Source organism: Castor canadensis, chromosome 18, assembly GCF_047511655.1.
Source record: "Castor canadensis chromosome 18, mCasCan1.hap1v2, whole genome shotgun sequence".
NCBI lineage: Eukaryota > Metazoa > Chordata > Mammalia > Rodentia > Castoridae > Castor > Castor canadensis.
The window spans coordinates 35,353,277-35,366,823 of record NC_133403.1 but is presented as its reverse complement, the minus strand read 5'-3'; the positions used below and the strand labels follow the sequence as shown (position 1 = coordinate 35,366,823).

Below are 13,547 nucleotides of genomic sequence, written 5' to 3'. Positions count from 1 at the left end.
AAATAATATGACATGATAATGACACTCTCAATACCTATAAAAATATTGTACAATCAGAAAGCTAAGTAGAGAAGAAAGAATGATGCGGATGAAAATGTTAAGGAAGCCCAAATCAGAACAAGGAATAGCATGATAGAGACTGTTTCGTATTCTTTACAAATGCCCCCTCTATTCTCGCCACTGGTTCTCAAAATCCCACATTTCTACTAAGGCATGAAAAGATATAGAAAAGGAAGTCTATTTCATCCTTCTATCAAAAAAAATCACTGACCTGAAATTAATGTAAATAAAACTTTTATGGATGAAAACAAATACAAAACATCCCAAAGCAAATGTGCAGAGGAGAGATATGCTTTCTGAGCTCACCACTACTAAAGCAGAAGTTGTGTACAAAGGAGAGAGAGGCCCACCTGCTGTGCGGGTGCCTGGGCTCCATTTTCTGTCTTCCTATGAAGACTTTTCCATGTCCACTTCTGATAACCTACATTTCCTGAGCTCTTCCTCTGCCAAAACAGTCCAATGCACACCACCCATTGTCGCTCACTACCTGCCAGAGGTCCTACGCACCTCCCCAGTACAGCACTCTTTCCCCCCCACCTTTTTGCTCTGCCCTTCCCATTCCTCATAAATCTGAGAAAATCTTCTCTGGAAATAGACAGGTTTAAATGCTAATGTTTGTTTTTTGGGTTTTCCCACCATTCCCTGCTTAAAACTTTGTTTGAATTGTCTGGGGCTTAATTTAACAGCAAAAAGCCAGACTCAGGGAATACTTTCCTATATACACACCTTTGATCAAAGCAGAAGTCGACTGCTTAACAACTACAGCTCATAGATGTTGTCAAGAGTTCCTCCTGATTTGCATACACAAGAATGTAAATACCACAAAACCAAGAACATCTGTTTAGCATATGATTTCTGCATAACTGTTCACCAAGTCTTGTCAATTCTACCTCCAAAATTTTTACTTAGATCCATTCTCTTCTCTTCATTCCTACTTGCCCTGCCTTATTTCTCATACCTCCACTCCTCTGAGAGTCTCCTTTCTGCCTTGGCTTTCTCCACTATTACAATCCATACTCCACAGAGCCCCAAGAGTCTCCTCTGAGAATCTCAGTGTCGTGACGTTGCTTTCCTCCTGGAAACCGGCAGCCTTCCTCTGCACACAGAATCCACTTCTGGCTCCTTCCTATCATCCAGCCTGGCATCAATCGCCACCCTTCCGTCCTGTCTCCCATTTAATAGAAAGTAGGTACTCAACAAAAGGTAAGAAAATTCTTTCCACAGAGATCTAGAAATGTTGTTTTATATCCTATTACTGTATAACTGATGAATTTATTCATCTCCACAATAAAGTAGTATCACCAAACTCAAACTCAAACTCAAAACTAACAAAGTTATACCTATAATACTGAAACTAGACTAGGTTCTTTAAAATATTTCTATTTTCAGTTCTAACGTTAAAATACAAGGTGGACTACAAGGAATCTAAACCAACAGCTATTTTCTAAAATGGACATTAACATGGATCATTAAATTTTTCACTATTTTCTAGAAGTTGCCAAAGTCAGGTCTTTGGGTTCTTAACAGTGTGGCACATCTACCATGTAAGAAAGTTTGGCAATAAAATTGGTTACTTTAGAAGACAAATGCCTACCTTAATGACTTCCACTCATTTTCCCATCTGTAATATTCCTTGAGTTTATCATATAAACTACTAACACAAGCCATTCATTTGAACAGATTCATTAAATTTCCTAAATACAAGTAACTGTTTCTATTTCAAATCAAATTTATAAAATTTACTAAAGAAGGCAGTTTATTAGAGTACACCTCCCAAAATATGGGTTCTCATGAAAATCGTTCCACTGTTTAATTAAATGTTATAAGATCTTGCAGACAAATTCAAAAACAGCACCATCTGTCTGGGTTGCAAGGCTCAATTTCACCACCATATCACCAAACAGCAACAAAATAGAATTTGAATATTTCTCTCTCAAGTAATTTACAGGCAACTAAGGAATTGAGTCTATCTAGGATCTTGACACTTGATCAATCTGGGCAGATGATTACCCTCTGTATGTAAACCAATATACTTTGGAAAACTGTTCAAGTAACTTAAACTTTAATTAAGAGATCATATTTCAGAGAATAAATATTTATGTTCTTTAGTAGCTAACATGAAGATGTATGAGCTAACATGAAGATGTATACTCTACCATAAATTCTAAATGCTAAACTGCTCAAGTGTTGTATAAATCTGAAATTTTTAAAAGTACTTACATTTGTTTAGAATAATTATTACGTAGCTATATTTCCCTAAAATATATTATTTTAGGGTTATTTCACAACCATTTTTGATAGTATTTCAATTCCCTCTTTTAATGTGAAAAGCACCAAAAAGAGAACTATAAATAAAACCGTCCATATACTCTGAAGACCACAGATGGAAAAGCTAACTAAGAAGGTATTTTTAAAAGTTCATATTCCTGGAATTCAAAAACAGAACTAGTATTTGCTACTGCAACTTGTAATGTAAACAACTAACTAGTAGAGGAATCCCTACTCTAGATGAAGTGTCCTCTGCACCACTCCACACTAAATATCCAGGCCAACTACCATAAAAGGGAGGTCCTACATGCATCTAAATGCTACCATGGGAATATCCTTCAACTGTAGAAGAAATTACTGAAAGAACATGTGGGAGATACTAGACCAAACTTTTAGTTAAAACCTTAGGTGATTATCCCAAAAGGATACATTACTTAGCTCAAGAGTCTCTGGGAGGAGGAGGGGCGGAATGCTGTCCTGGGGTGGGAACTCAGGGCTTCCTGTTCAGTCATGCTTCCATTACCCAAGGGTCTTCTTAATGATTACTTTAGTCTCACCAAAAATGAACCTCAGGATGGTATCTGCCTTTGACTAGCCAGGGCACAACTTAAATTATATAACACCCCCCAAGACAACTGCCCTGATTTCCAGAAAGCAGCAATGACAGCTTCACTTACATAGTCTCAGTATCTAGTCTTACCAATCAACAGACCACTATATCTATCTCCATTGAATCTGTATGAAAACAAACTACACCAAACCATTAGATTCAAAACTTGAGAAGACATGAGTTCAGCAGGACTGCAATTCTTGGTACAGATCCACAACTATGTATAACAATGTATCCAACAAAGAGTGCTTCAGGGGGTTTTTGCTCTTATCAGTAAAGCCCCCATCAGAAGCCTAAAAGTCACTTCCTAAAGGAAAATTTTAAATAAAGTGATGTTGCAATCAACCATTGGAACATAAAATGTAAAAATTTTAGCTAAAATTTTAAAAAATTAGTTTGTTTATTATTTGGGCTCAAAGTCAGTATCTTTAATGTGTCAATTTAGAAAGCACTAAAGCTACAAGTTCCTTCACATTTCTTTCTTTCTTCTATCTTCATATCTTTTATTTCTAGCCCTATTATAATTTGCCAGAGCTGTTTCACCAATTATCAACTTTTCTCAGGTCTTTCATCTTTCTGTCTCTCCACTACTGCTTCTCCTGAGTATAGAAACACAAATCTACCCTTCAGGATCTTCCTTCCTCCTTACTCATCCCTGCTCTGCTTGCCTCCCAATCAGCCTCTTACGACTAAAACGTATCTATGTCTGCTCACCTTGCCGTTCATTCACTCCTCAACCCACCAGAACCCAAATCCCACCCTCTACTGTCAAATGTCATCATTTCCACTAAGTACCAACCTGTCCAAATAGCAAACCCTATCTTTCACGTCTTACTTCTCCTCAACGTGAAAAAAACATGATTATTCCCTTTCTTTACTTCTACGTCAGAGGAAGTAAGCTATACTGTCTACTTAAAGCATATATATATACATATATATATGTATGTATATATATACACATTCATGACTAAAGTCTAAAAACAGGTTTCATGAGATGCAACTCTGAACCAAAATCTAGTTTGTTTTAAATGCACAGAATATGAAGTATGATGGGTCAGGAATCTTAATTTATCTAGGTAAGAGCGCAATCTTAGGGAGGCTTTTAAACAAGTTATTACATGTAATACCATTTGACACACTTGTTTCTCCTCAACTCGTGTCTCATAATGGTTTCTATGTCGTCTTGGATTAGCTCCCACTTTACTTTCATATCCCATCTGCTCATTTGGGATTCACGTCTGTCCAGTTTCTGAAGTACTGTCACATTAGTCTTTAGCATTTTGTATAACACAGCAATGTTTCCTTAAGGTTCAGAACTGAATTATTTTAGAAGACTGGTATTATTTTAACATCACCCCTTCTTAATCTAAATCAGCCTGCCCACATCAGATTTTCCACCTCATGAAAATTTTTTTGGTAAGTTTTTGTACTGTTTTTTAAAAGGAAGCCAAGAACCAGGCTCATAAGTTAGACGTGCTCTCTGCATAGCAACTCAGTAAAGATTCTGAACAACAGAGACTCGAGAGTTGTCAAATGAGTTTCCAAAGGATGCCACTGTCATTCCCCTAGTGAGTCACGTCCATCCATTCCTTCAAAATCCATTTTAAAACTCCCCTTCTGTGTTTTCCTGGCTACAAGGTGTTGTGCAGTCCATGCAGCTCTCCCTCCGTACTTGACAAACAGCATCTCAGAAAATAAATTGTTCATGTAGGTCTTTTCCCCTGCATCAGACCCTTAGCCCTTTCTGTAAGCTGAAATTAGATTTCAGTCACTTCTGAAGTGTATTACTCCTAAATGAACCACATATGTCCTAAATTTCTCAAACACAGCATACAGAAAATTAACACTTGCAAACATTAGTTCATCTGCTACACCATCCGATCTCACCCCCAATTCCCTGTCTCATCTCACTGGGTCTCAAAGCCCTCACTTATCACACTTTTAAAACAACAGACCAAAAGCCTGTCTCTAGGAGGACATGAGGGAAGAACAGGAAGGAAAAGAAATACAAGATCTTTTTCCTGATGACATCAAACACCTACAATGACCTCAACATTGATGACAGAGTATGTATCAGCAGAGGGGGGGGGAGCAGCCAGGGTCCCTGCAGAAAAGGAAGGGAAAACCTGCCTCTGATGCCCTCTGGAAAGGGCTGCTCATCTACCCTCTCTTCAGGCCTTTTTCAGACAACAGCCCTCTAGACCTGAAGAGACAGGACCACAACTGAGGCCCCCCACTCCCACTGCCCAGTGGAGGGAGGTCAGGGGCGTGGTCTGCTTGGATTGTAGGCAAAGGATAGGTGTGGCTGACACTCTCGGTATGAAGTCATTCCTATAAAAATGTTGTCAAAAATAGCACTTGAGCTTCATAACACACATAATCAAGTACAACACAAGGTGAATAGGAAAACCAGCATTTGCAGTGACCAAAGTCAAAGAAACAATGAGGAGTTTTTGTTTGTTTGTTTGTGGAAAAAAAAACTTACAAGTTAACTTTTTCTGGTATTTCTGAGTTTAGAGACCACTTACACATAAGATTATAAACTTCTCGATAAAACTTAAAGACACTATGCATAGTCAACATTACTAATAGAAAAACAACAGATTTGTGGGAGGGTTTTCCTTCCTGCAACAAAGGCTAAATATTTTTAGATATTGCCATTTATTACATGGAAAGAAGAAATTAGCCAGAGTTGACTTCTCCCTGTTCAAAACATAGTAAGGTTGTGACATGCCTGTCAAACTAAAACATGATTTGGTCTTTAGAAGAAAAATATATTTATTAAGTACTATTTCTGACATTCTCTGAGACAAATCTCAAGATGTTAATAGAACTGCTATTTCAAGTTCAAAGAGCACTGTGGAGCTGCCAAGGAATTAATAGCTTAAACCACCAAATAAGAGTCACAGTTCAATTTCTAGTAGCTCAGAGTTGGCACAGCAAAATCTCTCAGCACCTTAAAGACATACACACAACTGTGAATCATATACACAATTAAAAAGTAACACTTAAAGATGAATTTCAAGTTTTTCTCCTCAGTCATGGCTTACATATGAGGAAAGACGCAAAAACAATTAGAACAATTTAATCTTCTCTCTCAAAAAAAAAAAAAGGTACAAAAAACAAAAAGCACAATTACAACATAACTGCTATGTTTAAAACAAGTCACTTTACCATTCCAACCTCCTGGTTGGCTGCCTAGAACTCCTCTATGTCTTTTCCTGTGAAAGAGCTTTAGTCATCCAACTGCTTTCCTAAAAAGTTACTCCAGGTGATTTTCCCATCCCGTGCCCTCTGCCTCCTCTAAAATATTACCAAACCACAATGCATTCCACCTAGACAACCTATGTTGAGAACACAGAGCTAAATATCTAAAAGTTAAAATGGCATACTGATCGGAACTTGACTGGGCACTAAGAACTGCCTTGAGAAGTGGAGAAGGGAAAGTAATTTAACAAATGGTGAGTGAGTACCAAGCAGTAGAAAGAATGCAAAGATGAGTAGACAGGGCCACTACTCTGCCAAAGCTCCTCTGCTGATCAGAGGTACATAAGAGAAGACAGACATCAGGAGCCTGAGTGCCTATTCCTGCCTGGGAAAGTCAGGGAAAGCTTCACAGAGGAGGTGACATCTGAACTATGTAAAAAGTCAGTAGGACTGTATCAGACATATGGGCACAAAAACTAGGAGCTGATTCCAAATGCTCCAGAGGTAGATGTATCTATATCTTTTTCCTTATTTCTCTTCAGGACATTAAAATTCAATCATGAAAACTGTCAACATAGTGTTTTGTCATACCAATTTTACTCTTTTGAATACATTATTCATTAGCTCTCAAATTAAACTGAGGTGGATTTAAACATCTTTCCTATTTAATGAAATCATCTACAAGTATAAAGAAGCTTCATGGATCTCACTCAAAACCACTTTGTTATAAATTCATCACTGAATGATCTCTGGGAGAGGGAAAAAAAAAAAAAAGATCATAGAGCTGGATGTAATAGTACAAGCCTTTAATCCCAGCACTGGGGAGGATGAGGCAGGAGAATCAAGAATTCCAGGCCAGCCTGGAACTACACAGCAAGAGCCTGTCTCAAAAAAAAAAAAAAAAAAAAAAAAAAGTAATTTTTAAAAGTTTAACAACCTGTTAGGTTATCTTTTGAAAATTCAACTCAATAATACAAAAATTCCGCTCATAATTATGTATTTTATTTGAAACAAATGTTTTCTCAAATTTAATTTTATTATTAAGTAAATGTCAAATCTACCCAAATAACGCAATAGTTAATACAAACTAGTAATTATTATGGCCAAGAGAATCTGGTGAAGATTTAAAAAGAGTATTTACATGTAAGTTTCTGTATATTCCCCTATCCATTTGTTAAATTAAAGCTAAAAATTTAAATTACACCATAATCAACCCAGGAAGCTCCTTTAACAGTAATAGAATTTCGCTATACTGAAAAAAGTGCAAAATGTAAAAAGCTGTCGGTCAGGGTTCTGTGCTATTTCATAACAGTGGAAATAGTTTTAATAAGACTTATCACAATTCCTCTAGAATAAGAAAATAAACATTCAGAAACATACACAGTAAACCAGAGAATAAAGATGCCAGTGAAAAGAACATTTTTCCTTGGACACAACTGATTTTCCTAATTGTCTTCTGGAAAGAAAGAAAAAAAAGCATCCTTCCTTTTTTTTTAAGCCTAGAATCCAAATATACTCTAAAAGACATTTTATTAGCTTAAAAAAAGCAAAACTGTCCTCCATAACTAAAACATGCTAACACAAAAATAAGACTTCCTAAAGGTAGACTATTACAGCCACTTACACTAATCTACCCTGTACTACAGATAATCTTCAAAGTTAAATTACAAAGTAATGTAGTATAGAACTGTCTCTGAAATATACATCAATCCCAACATTTTAATAGAATGTGAAAATATTTTACATCAACTAAAGCAAGCAAGGCCAAAACACCATGCTGATGTACCGAGGTGACTATACTAAACAAAAATTGGACAAGCATACATATTTTATTCACATAAATTAGTTGAATTCACATTTCCTCCTTTATGTTAATATTTACTGAGATTAATGGAATATCATCTCTCCTATGTAATGAAGTAAATTCCCCCAGAAGAACAAAGCTAACACCTTCAAATCTTTCAAATAAATAATGAAAGCATATACTATAAAAGGAAATTATCTGAATAGGATAAGAAGTTAAATAACTCAAGGGGGTGGGAAGTCCTAAAGTCCAAGAACACATTGCAAATATTGATTTACTAATTCTAAATCCTATGAAACAAATGTGTTTGTTTTTTGTCTTTTAACAAACCCCCCACACACATTTTAGCTTATCTAATTAACTCACTTTGCAATGCATGAAGTGTAATTTCCTAAAAATATAAATGATCATAAAATAGTGAGACAGAAGTTCTGGTGAACCACACAGCACACAAGTCTGTGAAACAGACCTGCATATAGCACATCTTAAACAAGTGGCGCCTGCAGGAATGCTGCAGGAATCCCTTCGCTGTTTCTAAATCATTACATTTATTATTCAACAGCATTACTAGCTTTCATGAGCTTGTGTAATCACTCACCAGCTAGTTCCAATTAAAGAAATGTACCATCCTCTTTCACAAAAATACACACAAGTACTTCTACTAGTTTAAAGATTATTTTCTTTTATCAAAAACAGTCACAGTTTTCAAAAAATCTAGTCTCTTTGAATCAAATATTGAGACAGCTGAATTAACTACTCATAAAAAATCCAGAAAAACCATCTCATTACTAGTTACACTGAGATAGTTTCATCTCAATTTTATCTTCTTTATTAATCTCAAAGTAGAGATCTCTGAAAGTGTTTGATGAATATAATTAACTCACAATTAACTCGACTAAATTAGCCAGTGAATAAAAAAGATCCATCAGTTTTCCATGACTAATTAATATAAGCCATTACTATAACTTAATGTTACTGAAAAGAATGCCTTAAGAGTTTCATCACAATACCTGACACATGTATGATAAAGTGGCCAGGGCATTCCAAAGTGGTAAACTATTACAGCAAGCATCTGGCATAAGGTCAATGACCACTTCCCTCCTAAACACAACCCACAAACAGAAAGAAACAGACCAACCCAACTTCTTGCCAATGAGCACATCAGGCACTGACAGGGCATATCTGCAGTGTGCAGGGCTTGGGTACCTTATTTTCTCTTTAAAATTATGAACTCATCACACGTACAAATAGCTCTTTAAAACGGTCCAGTAAACTGCTACTCTATGCCTTAAATTGCTGTCTATTATGTACTTAAAAATATTTACTGGCAATTGGAGGTTAATGTGGCAACTATTACTGGGTGGCAATTATTGCTATTAAAAATATATAAATACTGAAACACCATGTGCCACTTAACAAATGCTAAACAGAAAACAAACATTAGCAAATTGTAAATATTTTCATTAAAGAAAATGAAGCATCATGAAAAAGAAACTTTTAAGTGTAAATATTAAAATTGCAAAGTGGCATAAAAATACCCTGCATATGGTACTTTAGCACTTTTAGAAAGATTAAGCATTCACTTTTTCTCATTTTCATTGGCTAGTCCGCTCCATTTGATTCTAACTCAAACGAGCAGCTCTCGAAGTTCTTACACTTACAACTACCTTCCCTTTCTGGGGAAAAAAAAAAAAAAATCTCTTCAAGACAAAAAAAAAAATTAGATCAACAGATTACATTAAAAGCTTCAAATCTAAAATTACGTTCCTTCCTAAGAACTAAGTAGTGATGTGTGCACATGTGCTCTAATGCAGGAGAACTTGAAATAATCAGCCATTCATCCACAGTCAGGAGGATTCTAAGCAAATAAACACGCATGTCTACAATTAGAGATGGGTCCTCAAGTCACAGTGCATGCTTAAATCTAGCTGAAGAGCACAAAATCACTTTCTGCTTATTATGTTATCTCAATAGAAAACAAAAACAAAAATACACTTAACATCTGGAAATTAGGTGTCTTCCCACAAGAAGTAAGTTCACTACCATGAGGTGCACTGTTAACACTTTCCAAAAAGGCAGATTCACCACACTTACATGAATTGCTGAGTGGACATTTATCAGGAGTCATCAGAACGCAATGGACAGCAGGAGAGAAGACTTTTGAGCCACAAAGGCATCCAAGCATGGATCTAACGCAGGGGCTACAAATCTTACAGCAGGGGAATAAGAAACGCACACAATGGCCCTCATCATATACACAGAATGTTAAGAAAGGGAGGTACAGGTTAAAACAGAATTAGGAAATTTGATACCGCGCAGTAGGAAACCAGAAAACAAAGTAAAAGACTATCAAGTCTGAAGGCATCTGACTGCACAATCAGCTTCTGTTAAACCATAGTGACCACCTCAAGGCGACAGAAAGCAGGCAGGTCACTGATGCGACACAAGACTTTAATCTCTGGCTTGTACTTCAAACCACACTAATATGAGTATCTAGGTGAATTCTCTGGAAACAAGACTCTTCTCTGCTCAAAACCAAAACCAAACAAAAAACTACAGGCCAATAAAAATATATCTTACATCATGCTATCATTGAATATATTATATATTCAATATATATATATTCATAGTTCTTCTTATAAAACATACTTTATTTTGAAACTATTTTCTTTGGATCTTAACTATTCTATGTGATACTTTAGACAACATATTTTTAATATTCTATGTTGCTGCTATATACGATTTTCAGGAAACAATTTCTCAATCTGGAGTCAGTTTAACTGATTCAAATTAAAAAACAAATAACTAAAATTAAAAAACTAACACATACCCACCCTCCATGTTCAAGGAAATATAAGCATTCTACAGTTTAAAAAAAAAAAAAAAAAGATACACCTTACTGTTTCTGAGGTTCTGTATTTCAAAGATGCTACCTAAAGAGCAACTTATATTTTCAGAGTATATTCAAAAATCAACTTCTTGGCTTAAAGAGGTTTTGGAGAGAAATATTCAAAATGCAAACCTTTAGTTGGTCAAAGTCAAAGCACAGCGTCTCCTACAAAACTGTTTCTAAAAGAATCTGAAGCACTTTGTAACATTACCATCCTTACTTCCTAAAGACTGGCCACGCATACAGTACACTTTCAGTTATCTACAAAATTTACTGCACATAAATTAGCCACATACAAACCATTCCTAGTCAGCATGATAGATGGTAATTTGGGAGCTCTCTCTTCACTAACGCGGGAGTACTTGGTTATTTTAATTACCTGTAAAAGTGTCAATGTGGTCACCAGCTGCCAAACAAAAACCATTTTAAATCCCCTTCATCAATACACTTGCTCATCTATGCAAGTCCCTAAACCTAACACTAAATGACTACATGACTAAAAAAGAAGAGGCAAAAGGAGTTTTACTCTCACATATTAAAAGGTCAAGAGAAAGAACCACAACTTACAAATGAATTATTTACACAGATTAAATATCTGGGCTAAAATGCTGAATAAAAAAATTAGGTTCCTGTTACTACAGGGGAAGCAATGATATTGTCACTCAGTTTTTGTAGATAAAAATCATTGATTGACTTTTTTATCTGCATGAATACCGTTAACATTTAATAAAATAACACTTCCACTTGAAAAGCTGGCAAGAACTTGTGTTTCTTCACTAGTCTCAAAGAAAAAAAGCATCTATGCCACCCATAATTAAATGTAACTAATTACAATCTGAACACTAAATTATTTATCCAGTGTAAACAAGGATTAAGAGGAATAAGGCTTCTATCTACAGCAGGGGTCACAGAAAATAATTTCCAAAATGCATGCTCTCCGAAAGGCAGCGTCCCCCACGCCCCCCCCCAAAAAAAATTGGGTATACAACTTAAAATAAGTTCAGTTTTTTTAAGGCTAAATTAAATAAACCGTTCAGCCAATTTTCCAATTATACTCTACGCTTGAAACATAATTGCCTTACATCTGTTTACAAATCTTTGCTCAATATTTAAACAAATTCGTGCTCTCCCGGGCACATAGCTATACATGCAGTAACTCATGCACAAAGCACGGATTTAAAGACCACGCGCTGCAATTATTAGCCTACACGCCAGCTTTAACAACGCGAGTGTTTCCAGAGCTAGGGAACACGACCCAATAAAACGCAAAGATGCCATTTACCACCAAATGTCACTGCCGCCGCCAGGAAAAAAGAAAAAAAGAAAAGAGTTGCTGGAGAGCCTTATCCATTTTTAATTTCGGTGAATCTGGACGGCGTCTTCGGGTGCCAGGCTTTTCCACGAGAAAGAACTGACACTGTAAACCGCTCCGAGATTGGGGCCGGCGACGCAAATCCCGAGCAAAAGTTGTCGCTTGTGGGCGAGGGCAGACAACCGCGACGCTGTCAGGCCGCCCGGCGAGTGGCTTTTGTGTCGCGCGGAGTCCTGGTCGGGACCGGGACAGTTGTGAAAAGGCTCGGGAGCCGGGGAGAAGAGCCGCTTCCTCCACCTGGCGTCGGCTCCGGGCTGCCCGGTCGCGACACCATCGCATTCAATCAACTGCTTTCGGGCGAAATCGCAGGTGCCATTACAGAATTTCAAAAAAAAATTCAAAAAGGCAGGCGGGCGAGCGGGCGACCCGACAAGGGGGGACAAACGAGACTGCTTGCCGATCGCAGGCGCGGGCAGCACAAGGCAAAGCCTTTGCACATTTAGGGGAAAGGGAAAAAAAAAAAAAAAAGATCGGGGGTGGGGTGGAGGGAGAAAGGGGAGGGGAAGAGGGGTGTGATTGCAACAGAGGGTGGGCGTTCGAAGTGCGACCCAGAATCCGCGGCTTTGAGACTTCCACATGCAAATTCCACGCCGAGCGCCGCGCTCACAAATGATTTTTAAAGAGCCAAATAAACACTGGATGGGATCCAAGGCGAGAGCGAGAAGATCCAAAACCGGGGGGAGACGCGGCGAGAAGGCGGACGGCGGGGAGAGCGAGGGAGGGGCAAAGTCCCGGCGGCGGGAGGAGAAAGTTGGTCGGCGGCGGCGGCGGCAATCGGGGATCCCCCCACACCCACCCCCCCACCCCACCCCCGAACCCACCCCGGCCCGGCCCGGCCCCCGCGCCGCCGCCCGGTACTCACCAGCGAGAAGAGGTTGGAGTGACAATCCTCCAGGCTCGCCCCGTTCGCCACCCAGTTCGCTGCCGCAGTCATGATCCTCCGCGAGCCCGGCCGCCAAAGCGGGGCATGTCGGAGCGAGGCGTCCGAGGCGAGGCCGGGCCGGGCGGCGGCGGCGGCGGCGGCGCCTCGCCGGGGAGCGCGGGGCGGCCGTGCCGCTGCCGCTGCCGCCGCCGGAGGAGGGCGCGAGGGCCGCCGGCGGCTGGCGGGCGGGAGGCGCCGCGGCGGCGACGGCGACGCCGCGCCGGGGACAGCGGGCCGGGGCCGGGGCCGGGGGGAGGTCCGCGGTGGGGCCGCGCGGCTCCTTCCTGCTCGGGCGGCGACGGCGACGGCTGCTGCTGCTGCGGCGGCTCCGGCGGCGGCGGCGGGGGGCGCTGTCCGCGCGGCCCGGCGCCCTCCCCGCCTCTCAGGGCCGCCGCCACTGCCTCCCGGGCTGGC

The 13,547-nt window shown here is 39.3% G+C and overlaps 1 protein-coding gene across 3 annotated transcripts in view; it reads right to left on the bottom strand.

Moving 5' to 3' along the window:
* Med13l (mediator complex subunit 13L) overlaps window positions 1-13,226 on the bottom strand; it is a 285,007-nt gene extending 271,781 nt beyond the window's left edge. For 2 of the 3 annotated variants that reach the window (XM_020184581.2, XM_020184582.2), the window contains exon 1: window positions 13,074-13,226. In XM_020184581.2, the coding sequence (XP_020040170.2) occupies window positions 13,074-13,145 (72 nt within the window). In that variant the 5' untranslated portion in view covers window positions 13,146-13,226. Of the gene's footprint in view, window positions 1-12,121; window positions 12,933-13,073 lie in introns of those variants that run through there. The other variant, XM_074060849.1, reaches the window with a different exon arrangement.
* Window positions 13,227-13,547: the final 321 nt, after the last annotated feature.